The sequence below is a fragment of the Zalophus californianus genome, chromosome 12 (assembly GCF_009762305.2).
Source record: "Zalophus californianus isolate mZalCal1 chromosome 12, mZalCal1.pri.v2, whole genome shotgun sequence".
Lineage (NCBI taxonomy): Eukaryota > Metazoa > Chordata > Mammalia > Carnivora > Otariidae > Zalophus > Zalophus californianus.
This window is the reverse complement of record NC_045606.1, coordinates 62471373-62483535: the sequence shown is the minus strand read 5'-3', so window position 1 is coordinate 62483535 and position 12163 is coordinate 62471373. Positions and strand designations below refer to the sequence as shown.

At 40.1% G+C, this 12163-nt stretch overlaps 1 protein-coding gene across 2 annotated transcripts in view; it reads right to left on the bottom strand.

The window, feature by feature from the left end:
- Positions 1 to 6724, bottom strand: part of AVL9 (AVL9 cell migration associated) — a 65196-nt gene extending 58472 nt beyond the window's left edge. For both annotated transcript variants that reach the window (XM_027573352.2, XM_027573353.2), the window contains exon 1: positions 6374 to 6724. In XM_027573352.2, coding sequence (XP_027429153.1) covers positions 6374 to 6466 — 93 coding nt within the window. In that variant the 5' untranslated portion in view covers positions 6467 to 6724. The remainder of the gene's footprint in view (positions 1 to 6373) is intronic.
- Between the last annotated feature and the right edge of the window lie 5439 nt (positions 6725 to 12163).

Here is a 12163-nt window from a genome sequence, read left to right as displayed (position 1 = left end):
AATAAACCAGAATAATCATCACTAGAAACTAACCTGTTAACCTACAGAAGAATTCACTCCCAACAAATCTAAGTGAAAAAATGATCAAGTGATAAAGTTAGATGTTCATTTTAATTTAAATGAATTTTTCATTTAAGATACATCTGAAGAGGGGCGCCTGGGTGGCTCAGTCGGTTAAGCGTCTGCCTTCAGCTCAGGTCATGATCCCAGGGTCCTGGGTTGGAGCCCTGCATCGGGCTCTCTACTCAGCGGAGAGTGGTTTCTCCCTCTGCCTGCAGCTCCCCCTGCTTGTGCTTTCTCTGCCAAATAAAATCTTAAAAAAAAAGAAGATACATCTGAAGGCCTCAAAGGTAAAAAAAAAAAAAAAAAAAAAAAAAAAATGCAGGATTCAAGATGAATGACCATCTTCTATGTCTAGTTTGGGGATCTTCAACACAGCTGTATTAGAAGATGGCTTTAACCTTGTGGTTCACATGAAACTACCTGACTCCCTTATACCACTATTGAGCACCTTTATAACAGAAGAGTCTACAAAGATTTAGTACATCCTCCCACGTAAAGTTATCATGCTTATTAACCCAGCAGACTGCTGAAAGGCATTATTTTTAAATTTTTTTTAAAGATTTTATTTATTTAATTGGCAGAGAGAGAGAGAGAGACAGAGAGACAGAGAGAGAGGGAACACAAGCAGGGGGAGTGGGAGAGGGAGAAGCAGGCTTCCTGCCGAGCAGGGAGCCCGATGGGGGGCTCGATCCCAGGACCCTGGGATCATGACCTGAGCCGAAAGCAGTCGCTTAACCAACTGAACCACCCAGGCGCCCCAAGGCATTATTTTTAAACAAAAGTTTTACTTCAGTGCACTTCAATGTAAAAATGACAAACTACAACTGAATAGGGTAATTTTCACTATGAATAATCTCAGGGCATGGAAAGAAGTGATCAACAAGACCAAAAGCATTTTGAATACTTGGAAGAGTAGTTTAACAAAGCACTGTTACACAGCCTAAAATAATCTTAAGTCAGAATCACAATTCAATGAGCCATGCACTTTTAATCCTTTACACCTGTAAGTAAAATCTTAAACTGGAGAATAAAGTGGTTGATTAATCCATCCTGGGGGAAATCTTATGTAATTATAGCCTCTGAAACACTTGATATGCTGATTAAAGAAACAGCAGTCTCTAGAACATTCTAAGAATTAATGCATGTAACACACTTACTTTCCAAAACAAATGGATTTTGAAGGGTTAGGAAAGCAGAGTTGTAGGACATCTAAAACGACACGGAGGGGCGCCTGGCTGGCTCAGTCAGAAGAGCATGTGACTCTTGATCTTAGGGTTTTGAGTTCAAGCCCCATGTTGGGTGTACAGATTACCAAAAAAATAAACTTTAAAAAAAATAAAAAGACACTGATTTGCAGCAGTGAGGGATATCCTTAAGAACAAATATAACATAGGGCGCCTGGGTGGTTCAGTTGGTTAAGCGTCTGCCTTCGGCTCAGGTCATGATCCTGGAGTCCCGGGATCGAGTCCCGCATCGGGCTCCCTGCTCGGCAGGGAGTCTGCTTCTCCCTCTGACCCTCTCGTGCTTTCTATCTCTCATTCTCTCTCTCTCTCTCAAATAAATAAATAAAATCTTTTAAAAAAAAAGAATATAACATATATTGGAAATTTTAGTATACTTTATAATACTTTTCCATCTGGCAAAATCAATATTTTATAAAAACTAAGAGAAAAAGTAGGGCAATCAAAAAACGAAAAAAATATAGCTCAACTATTTTCCTATCTTTTCCAATACTATTACACACCCACTGAACAAATTAGGTCTCTGGCAAAAGTTTCATTGTTTTTGACTGAACTGACCTGTCAATTTTGTCAACCAATTCAGTGAGAGAGTGTTTCATTCATTTGCTCTGTTGTCTGAGTGGAAGGCTGTGTTACCATTCTCTACACCCAACCTGGCTATATCACAGAGGGGTTCCAATGAAGGTTTTTCAGATTATACACTCATCCAACCTTAACTCTCTTTACAGTCCAGAAATTATTTTGTTACCTATCCAACAAACCTTCATTAGAGGAATAACAGAAAATTAACAGATTACCAGCAAGCCAAAATTTTTCTCTGAGAAATAATGAAAGTTCTACTAAAATTAAATGTTTGACTCTTGTAAAAGCTAAAGAATACTCAATATAAATCTAAAAATCACCTTTTTACTCACTGCATTTTGACTTTGACTAGATACAGCAAATTCTTGTTTCATTTGCAGAACAAGGTTCTTAGGTGTTCATTCTCTGCCTCGAGAGGTAAGTGTAATTTTTTAAAAGCTGCTTTCTTTCAGTCAGCAGTAAGAAAATAACCTATTGGGAACGTAAACTGGTGCAGCCACTGTGGAAAACAGTATGGAGCTTCCTCAAAAAATTAAAAATAGAACTACCATATGATTTAGTAATCACATTACTGGGTATTTACCCAAAGAATACAAAAACACTAATTTGAAAGGACATATGCACACCTATGTTTATTGCAGCATTACAACAGTCAAGTTATGGAAGCAATATTGAGAGATGAATGGATAAAGTGTGGTACATATATAATGGAATATTATTTAGCCATAAAAAAGAATGAAATCTTGCCATTTGCAAAACATGGATAGAGCTAAAGTGTATAATGATAATAAGTGAAATAAATCAGACTAAGACAAATACCATATTTCATTCATATGTGGAATTTAAGAAACAAAATAAACAAAGGGGAAAAAAGACAAAACAAGAAGCAGACTCTTAACTATAGTTGAGAACTGATGGTTACCATAGTGGAGGTGGGAGGGTGGATGGATAAAATAGGTGATGAGATTTTCACTATATTATACATCGGAAATAATATAACACTATATATTAACCATACTGGAATTAAAATTAAAAACTTTAAAGAAAAATAAAAGAACCTATACTAGATTTTTCATCTTTCGATGCACTGTGGCAGAATCCTTTACATTTTCTTCCATTCTATCAGCAACCCAGATGAACAGACAGTACTCAACAAGTATATTTATTAAAAAATAATTGCCCTGTTCTCTGTGAAACATCATGTGGATTACAAAAACAAAAAACAAAAACAAGGCATGTATTTTCCCTTTCTACTGAGAGCCTACAACCTAAAAGTGCTATTAAAAGAGAAACGATTGATTACAAAAACTAGGGACATCTGGGTTTCAGTGTTAGTGCTCAGTCTCTCCTTAACCAAAATTTCATTAGGCTCCTTGGAACTCCCTTCTCAACTAGGGCCTGACTTGTTGGGCTTCCTTGTTCTTCTCTGCATTATCTAATTTTAGCAAGAATCCTTTTAGCTGGGTATAGCTAGAAACCCCGTTTACCCCGATGTAGTAATTTTCCATCCATTGACACCCCCCCCTTGACCATAAATGTCTCCTTTTCCTTGTATTCAGAGTTGAGCCCATGTACTCGCTTCAGCAGCACATATACAGAGTTGAGACCAGTTCTTTTTTTTCTTCTTTAACACATTTCATTTTTGGGGGGGGTAAGATTTTTAAAAATTACTTATTTTTTCCAGAGAGAGAGAGCATCCAAGTGTCTCGAGTTGAGTCCAGTTCTATACTGAGGTCTCTCTTCCCCTATTAAAATAGCTTTTCTGAATAAAATGTTTTTATTGCTTTAACTATTGTCAAGTTCTAGTTTTTCTGATAGCACCAAACTAGTTAATTGTTCTTAAGTTGCTTAACCTTTTTGGGTTTCAGTTTACTCATCTGTAAATTGAAGGGAGATGGGAATAAAATGAACTCCAGGGACCCTTGCCAGGTCTAAAATTCTCATGAAGAAGGGTGCCTGGATGGCTCAGTTGTTAAGCCTCTGCCTTTGGCTCAGGTCATGGTCCCAGGGTCCTGGGATGGAGCCCCACATCGGGTTCCCTGCTGGGCGGGAAGCCTGCTTCTCCCTCTCCCCTGCTTGTGTTCCCTCTCTCGCTGTCTCTCTGTCAAATAAATAAATAGAATCTTTAAAAAAAAAATTCTCATGAAGAAATCTGGTAGAGGAAAATGAGGTACAGAAAAATTAAGCGATTTGGACTTGCTGGAGGTCATGGGAGCTGTGAGGCCAGGATGTCATCCAGGTCTCCTGATTCCCAGCACAGTGTTCATTTAACAAAACCAGCTGTCTTTACCTCAATGCTGAAACCAAAAGCCTAACAAATCCAGTGAAATGCCATGGCATCCAGCGTGCTAGTTCAGCTGAAAGTGCCTCCTTCATCTTACAATCTGTTGTTCAGCTTTCTTTAATCTCTAAGCAACATTACATTTGTTTCCTAAAATCATTTTTACTTCTGGGAATATAAGTGATATGACTTTTGACAATAAAACTAGTATAAAACATAATCTTGAATGTAGATGACAGCAAAAAGTAAAAGATTTTATCCTCTCTCTTACCAATATTTCCTTTTTTTCTTTTATTTATTTGAGAAAGAGAGAATGAGAAAGAGAGAGAGCATGAGAGGAGGGAGGGGCAGAGGGAGAAGCAGACTCCCTGCTGAGCAGGGAGCTGGATGATGGGAACTCGATCCTGGGACTGGATCCCGGGACTCCAGGATCATGACCTGAGCTGAAGGCAGTCGCTTAACCAACTGAGCCACCCAGGCGCCCCTTCCTTCTTATTTTTTTAAAAGTCCCAGTTTGGTTTGGAAGTGGGCCCTTACTTCTTTATCCTAAAAGACTCCTAAATGCCATATGGCTCAGCAGAATGTACACCTATGATGCCAGAAGCAATTCTACATCTGACTCCAGGACTGTTTTGCAGTGTGACCTCAGCAAGATCAATTTACTTCCTCCAAGTTTCAGTTACTTTACCCATATCTAAAGTGAGTTATAAAGTGATAATTAAGATCAAAGATGTGAAGTTTTAAAGTACTAAAAATCTTTAAAAAACAAAACAAATAAACAAGGAAAAAAGAAACAAAAAAACACAGACTCTTATCTACAGAGAACAAACTGGTGGCCACCAGAGGGAAGGTGGGTGGGGGGATGGGTGAAATAGGTGAAGGGGATTAAGAGCACACATATTTGGTGAGCACTGAGTAATGTAGAGAATTGTTGAATCACTGTATTAGACACCTGAAACTAATACAACACTGTTAATTACACTTAAAATTTTAAAAAGTATTAAAAATCGAACGAACACGGTGTTTGCATGGCATGATACAACCTCAAATATCCACCCTCTTCTAAATATAGGGCCACATTTTAAAAACTTATATTCTATTGCTGCTGCTTGGAATTTTTTTTAATACCACACTAAATAATGCCACTTCTTCCTCGGTGTCTTTCTATGCCATTTTTCCTTGAGAGACAAGGAACAAAATACCATACTTTAAAGTTAAGCAATGGTGAGAACACAGAGAATCACAACCATCTTTTCACTCCACTTTCCGGTTATCCTCTAACGAGTTTAAATTTTGCTAGTGAAAGTCTTCTAGAATGTTATGTTTTCTGTGAAACGCAAGAAATTACTACATTACCTAGTAGTGGTGGTAGTATTTTTAACACATTTCAATTTCCTGTTCACTCGCACATTATGACATCATTGCCTTCCAGTCTTTGGCCTCATTAAATAATTGTTTCTATTTTGTTCCCTTACCTCCAATGTATATACTGCAAACGTTCCATTGTTCCCATTATTTCAGTGAAGAAGCACAATAAAAATGACTTTGTATTTGCACACTCCTTTGCCCGGTAAATACACTTTCTCTTATCGCAACTGACTTGGAAAGGTCAATTTCTCACCAAAGACAAGATCTAGACAAGATCAAATAGCAAAAGCAAGGCCCAGTGGCAAGGGGGGGGAGGAGTCAATGTATCACCCAAACACGACAGATTCTAGGGCTTCCACAGATAAACAAAGGAAGTTGATTTTCCCACGACGCCGCCTGGGCTCCAACCAACCCTAAGCATTTGTGCGGAAGCCAACTGAGCTCATTACCTTGAAAACGCAGTCCAAGTGCTGAATTTTTCTAAAGGCTCCTATTATAGGTGGACACCCACCAGAAAGTCAATGGAGGCAGAGATGAATAAGGAACTGAGTGGGGCTGACCTTCGATTCCTCCTTCCACCCCACCAAAGAACCTAAACACCTACCAGCCCCAACATACCAACACAGAGCTCCTCCGCGGCTCAAAACACAATTTCAGGGGCAGCAGAAAGAAGGGAGTATGGGGAACGGGCTTCAGATGCGGCGAGTGCGAGGAGCAGGTGTGAAGTTCAGAAGAGCCAAGGGCGCATAATGCAGCACCGAGCCGACCTGAGGGGAGTGGGCGCCGGCTGCGCGCGACCGCACGAACGGCCGGGGGCGTGTTCGAACCCCTTCCTCACCTGGCAGCCCTTCTTGTGATGAAAGCCGACCACCACGATGTGCAGTACGGGCCCCCGGGGGGCGCCATCGCCTCCCCGCCCGGTCTTCTCCATGGGCGGCCTCGGCGGGCCCGCAAGCCGACGACTTCAACCGCCAAGGGCGGCGGGCCGGGCGACCCCGCGGTCCCCAGGAGGACGGCGAGCGGCGAGTTTCGGGTGTCAGCGAGGGCGCCGCATGAGGGCCGCGCAGGGGGCCCAGAGGAGGCCGAGGCTCCCACAGCTCCGCACCGCCCCCCAGGGCCGCGGCCGCGCTTCCCTCATCCGCTTCCGCTGCTTCCGGGCTGTCACCTGATGCGGCGGCCGCTGCCAGCGAGGAGGGGCGGGACAGGACCCGGAGGGAACCTGACGGGGCGGGGCCTGGGCACGGGGCCGGGGGCGGGGCCTGCGGGGACACAAGGCGCTTCTATCCCCTGGCTCTTCCGTGCGACCTTAACCCGCTTTCTCCTCCTTTGCCCTCTCTTTTTCCTCCTTAAAATCTCCGCTCCTTCCCTCCTCTTTCTTTAGCTTTCCTCTTTTTTAACGTCTTTTCTTGTTCACTCTCCTTCATCCAATTCCTTCATCCATTTCCTTCGCCTCTCTGGCCTTGATAACAGGGAGTCATATTGGTGGGGCTCTATATCTGTGTATTCAACCTTTAAATTACTTGCTTCCCCAGGTTTTTTCTTTTGCTTCGTTCTAGGATTTTTTTTTTTCTTATTTAAGTATTATGTATAGGAGTTTGGAAGCGTTTCAAGGCCAGAAGTAAAATATCCTCAACAATAAAGGAAGTTTACAAAGAGACCTGTAAATGATTATTCTAGTCCCGATGTGTAAAAATATATATATTATTTTCATTCTATCTTTTTCTGGCTTTAGTACTCTGGTCAGTACAAAATAAATGTGATCTGTTGTCACCAGTATTTTTAATGTCCTAACTAATTGTACTACTTCAACTTTCTAAGACCAAAGGAGGGCGCCTGGGTGGCTCAGTCAGTTAAGCGTCTGCCTTTGGCTCAGGTCATGATCCCAGGGTCCTGGGATCGAGTCCCACATCGGGCTCCCCGCTCTGCGGGAAGCCTGCTTCTCCCTCTCCCACTCCCCCTGCTTGTGTTCCTGCTCTCGCTATGTCTCTCTCTGTCAAATAAGTAAATAAAATCTTTAAAAAAAAAAAGACTAAAGGATAGGTGCCTGCTTCAAATAGAATTCGAGATTACTGCAATAATTGGTTGTGAAGTTTACCATTACTGGTTGCATATCCCTTAGTTTAGACAACCTTAGCAGTTATTTTACATTTCTGGCCTTGTAATTTAAGGACTTGCATTCTAATTGAAGTATAGCTGAGAAAAACTGTAGGCTTCCTATAAACGAGTTTAGTTTCTATGATTCAGTAGAAGTATTTTAATGCTAATAAAAATATTGTAGAAAATTTTCAAGATGTTGCTACCATTTCTTTACAATATTACAAAATTCTTGGTGTTGGTTCAGAACTGTGTGTGAAACTATATTATTCCCTGTATGCAGAATATCTTACTGTTTTCTTCCATCTGCCTCAATATTTTCCACAATTGGCATAGCCAAAATTAAAGTGTAATAGAACAGTCATTTTAAAAAGATGTAAGGGCATCTGGGTGACTCAGTTAAGTATCTGCCTTTGGCTCAGGTCATGATCCCAAGGTCCTGTGATTGAGCCCAGTATCCGGCTCCCTGCTCAGCAGGAAGCCTGCTTCTCCCTCTCCCCCTGCTACTCCCCCTGCTTGTGCTCTCTCTCTCCCATCAAGTAAATGAATAAAATCTCTTTAAAAAAAACTTTATATCTACAGTGAACACCAATTATTTAATTCATTGTGCAGGAAACCCAGTTACAGCTTTATAAAAACCTGTAACACTTTGCATCCTAGACTTTCCAACTAAGATTAAATCATCTATTCATAACTATTATGTTGCTTAAATGCTTAAAAAGTATATTATGGGAAAATTGGGAGAGAAAGTAAGCAAGGGAATTTCCAGAACTTTTTCCATCTCTAAATATATAAACTGGTCCATTTAGCAGTTTAGAATGACAACCTTTACATTGTTTTTTTAAAAAATATTTTATTTATTTGAGAAAGAGATAGCAAGAGAGCACGAGCAGGAAGTGGGGAGAGGGAGAAGCAGACTCCCTGCTGAGCAGGGAGCCTGACATGGGGCTTGATCTCAGGACCCTAGGATCATGACCTGAGCTGGAGAAAGACGCTTAGCTGACCCAGGTGCCCCTTACATTGGTTTTTAAATGAGTTGTATTAATATAGAATAAATTCATGAACAAGATATTGTCTTTAAGGACAAATAGGTATTGAGAAAAAAATAGAAATTTCTCCTTTATTTTAAAGTGCTGGAAGATTACTAAGATTGTAAATAATTTGAGATAACAGAATACTTGCTGAACATTATTTTGAAAGGAAACTTTTGCATGTATTTTTATGATGACATTTATCTCCAGGGAAAAAAAGTTAGAAATGCTTTTCTGAACACGTAAGTTGAAGAGCCTCTTCTAGTTACATATATTTTATGATGATTTATACATTCTATTTTATGTCAGCTCTGTAAGTAAGAGCTAAGGGGAGAAAAACCCTGGAGACACAGAGCAATGACATGTTTTCAAGTTCATTAAAAATGAACTCTCCACCTGGAATTGGACTGTTGTTTCTTTTTGCATCTTGCCTAAGGAGAGAACGTGATAAAATAAAACCACTCCATGCAATCCCCAGTAACTCTACTGTGTAAATGAACTATATCTCCTTTTTTCAGAATATAAAGAGACTTTCTTCTTTATCAATAGTATGAAAATTGCTAATGGAAAACAAAGTATTGACTTTCTCAAATTATATTTTTCCTGAATTTTATTTTTATTTTTTAAAGATTTTATTTATTTATTTGACAGAGAGAGACAGTGAGAGCAGGAACACAAGCAGGGGGAGTGGGAGGGGGAGAAGCAGGCTTCCCGCTGAGCAGGGAGCCCGATGTGGACTCGATCCCAGGACCCTGGGATCATGACCTGAGCCAAAGGCAGACGCTTAATGACTGAGCCACCCAGGCGCCCTTTCCTGAATTTTAAAGTCTATCAAGTAGCGACAGTGCTTTGAATTTGGTCCCTACTCTCCTTATTGGTGTGGTAAAAATAAAACAAGAATAGAAATAGAAAAGAAAACCAGGGAAAGAAAAGGGCTTCACAAACAAATTTGGCATTACTTTGTCTTTAGAATCTTAAGAAGATTAAGGAGAATATTGATGGGGATGAATAAATAGTGAGAATCAATTTAAAGAACATTTATTAGGCCCTACAGTACACCTGGAACTATGGTAGGCACAGTGCATCAAAAGAAATTGGCTCACTTGGTTAAGCGTCTGTCTTTGGCTTAGGTCATTATCCCAGAGTCCTGGGATCGAGTCCCTCATTGGGCTCCTTGCTCAGTGGGGAGCCTATTTCTCCCTCTGCCTACCTCTCCGCCTGGTTGTGTGCTCTCTCTCTCTTCTCACACAAATAAATAAACAAAATCTTTTAAAAAAATTTTAAAAATTGTTGCCTGGTCTATGTCTGGTTATAAAACAAGATAAATGTGAAACCAGCTAGCAATGCTAGCTTTTGTAGCACCTACTCTAAGCCAACCATCATGTTAATAAGTATTAGGAAATAAAGATAAACAAGCAATAAAAGCTTACATTTAATGGATAAGCACTGTGTCAGTCTGCTAGCCACTTTTCATGGATTATTTCATTTAATCTTCATAACAATCCTAAAGTAGATACTATTATCCTCATTTTTTTTCCAGTGGGTATATTGACAATTAGAAAGGTTAAATAACTTGCTGAAGGTCAAATAACTAGAAGGAATTGTGGTAGGGATAGGATTCGAACCAAAGTCATTTAACTTCAGAACCAATGAATGTAACTGCTGTACTCCAAAATTCTTGACATTGAGGAACTTACAGTCTTTGGGGAGGGAGGTAACCCCTGTAAAGATAATTATAGGAGAATACATTGAGAGCATTTTGAAAACTATTAACATTGTTGTGAAACAATGAGAGAGCCTACCAAGTCTGCAGGTCAGAGAAGCTTCACAGAGGTGGTCACATTTGAGCAGGTCTTGAAGGATGAACAGGATTTTACCAGAACTTGAGGCCAGAGCATCTGAAGTGCAATAAAGTAAAATCACGAAGGACTGAGCTTAAAGGAAAACATTTGGGAAGGGTAGAGTTTTATGCCAAAGTTAGAGGTTGAAATAAAAGTGCAGCAAAAGAGGTTTGGTGGTGGGCATATGCCAATTGCACATGGTGTTCCCTCTGTTTGGAATGCTGCTCCTGAGGCCTTTCTGCCTATCCAATTCTTATTTTTCTTCCAAGACTAGATGTCTGTCAATTCCTTTGTGAAACTTCCCAAACTGTCTATGTGGGCAAGTTATCTAATCTCTCTGAGCATAAATGTCCCATTTGAACACCTGTCTCACAGGATAGTCATAAAAATTAGGTTTAAGTGTATCTGTAAGTTTTCTGGCACATAGTAGGTGCTCAATATTTATGAAATGCAAAAAAGCCAGAATTAGCTTGGTGTTTAGAAGGCTGAACCCTAAGAAGTTTTGAACTGAAGGAGCCATCTGTTAGGACTTCTGAACCTTCTTACATTTTCCTTAAATCATACCAAGAATCTCTAGTTCTCTGAGGTTCCTGAAGCTAAGAGATCTTTTTGCTTTATATATTAAATTTTATATGCCTTGTACATAATGTTTGTTAGTAGTCTTTCTCTCCCATTCATCCTTAAGCTCCTACAAGGGCAGAAGATGTAGTTCTGTTTTGTACACTGTTTTATACTCAGCAAAAATGCCAAATAGTGTGTAACTAATGTCTATTTGTTCAATGAATGAATGATGGATGCACTGCAACTATCTGTTGTATGAATGAATGATTCTCTTTCTGGTCTCCTGTTTAGACTCTTCGCCTTTAAGTTCCTGGGATACAAATATAAAACAGATTTAAGGCAGAGAATTTGCTTTCTATTCTTTTCAAAACAGAAGTGCAAAAGCATGTTTCCTCAGTGTGATGACATTAACAGAGAGTGACATCTGCTGGTTACTTCTTAGACAAAACAGTTAAGTGTTAAAAAGTGAATAATAAAGTGTAATAAATTAGACTCCTAGATATGACAAGGTAAGAATGATAAAATAAGGTAGTAGAAATAAAAAGAAAACGTATTTTAAATTTCCACCCTAGAAAAGTTAAAAAAAATGCTGGTTGTGGGTTTTCAACTCACTGGACTTTTAAAAGAAGCAATAGATTCTTTCTCTCTCTCTTTAAGTAGTCTCCCTATCCAGCGTGGAGCCCAACGATGGGCTTGAACCCACAACCTGAGATCAAGACCTGAGCTGATATCAAGAGTCCAAGGCTTAGCCGACTGAGCCACTCAGGCTCTCCAGGAGTAGATTCTTTCAAAAATGGTTTTTACAAAAACTGCAACACAGCGAACTGGTGGCGGAGAAAATGAATTGATTCGGTCTGAAAAAAGATCCTGACTTAAGATGAGATGCAACTTCAAAGGGGGCAACAAGACGACTCAAAGGTTGCCGTATTTTGCAAAACCTTCCGGGTTACTGCTTTATTCCCAAAGCAGAATACCTTTAAATTCTGTCGGAAACTGCCTGGGGAAAGCCGGTAACTGCCGACGCCGCACATTGTTCATTGTACAGAAATACTGAGGGCTCAGGGCCCGGGAAAGAAGCAACTGGGAGCGACTCTCGCGGAC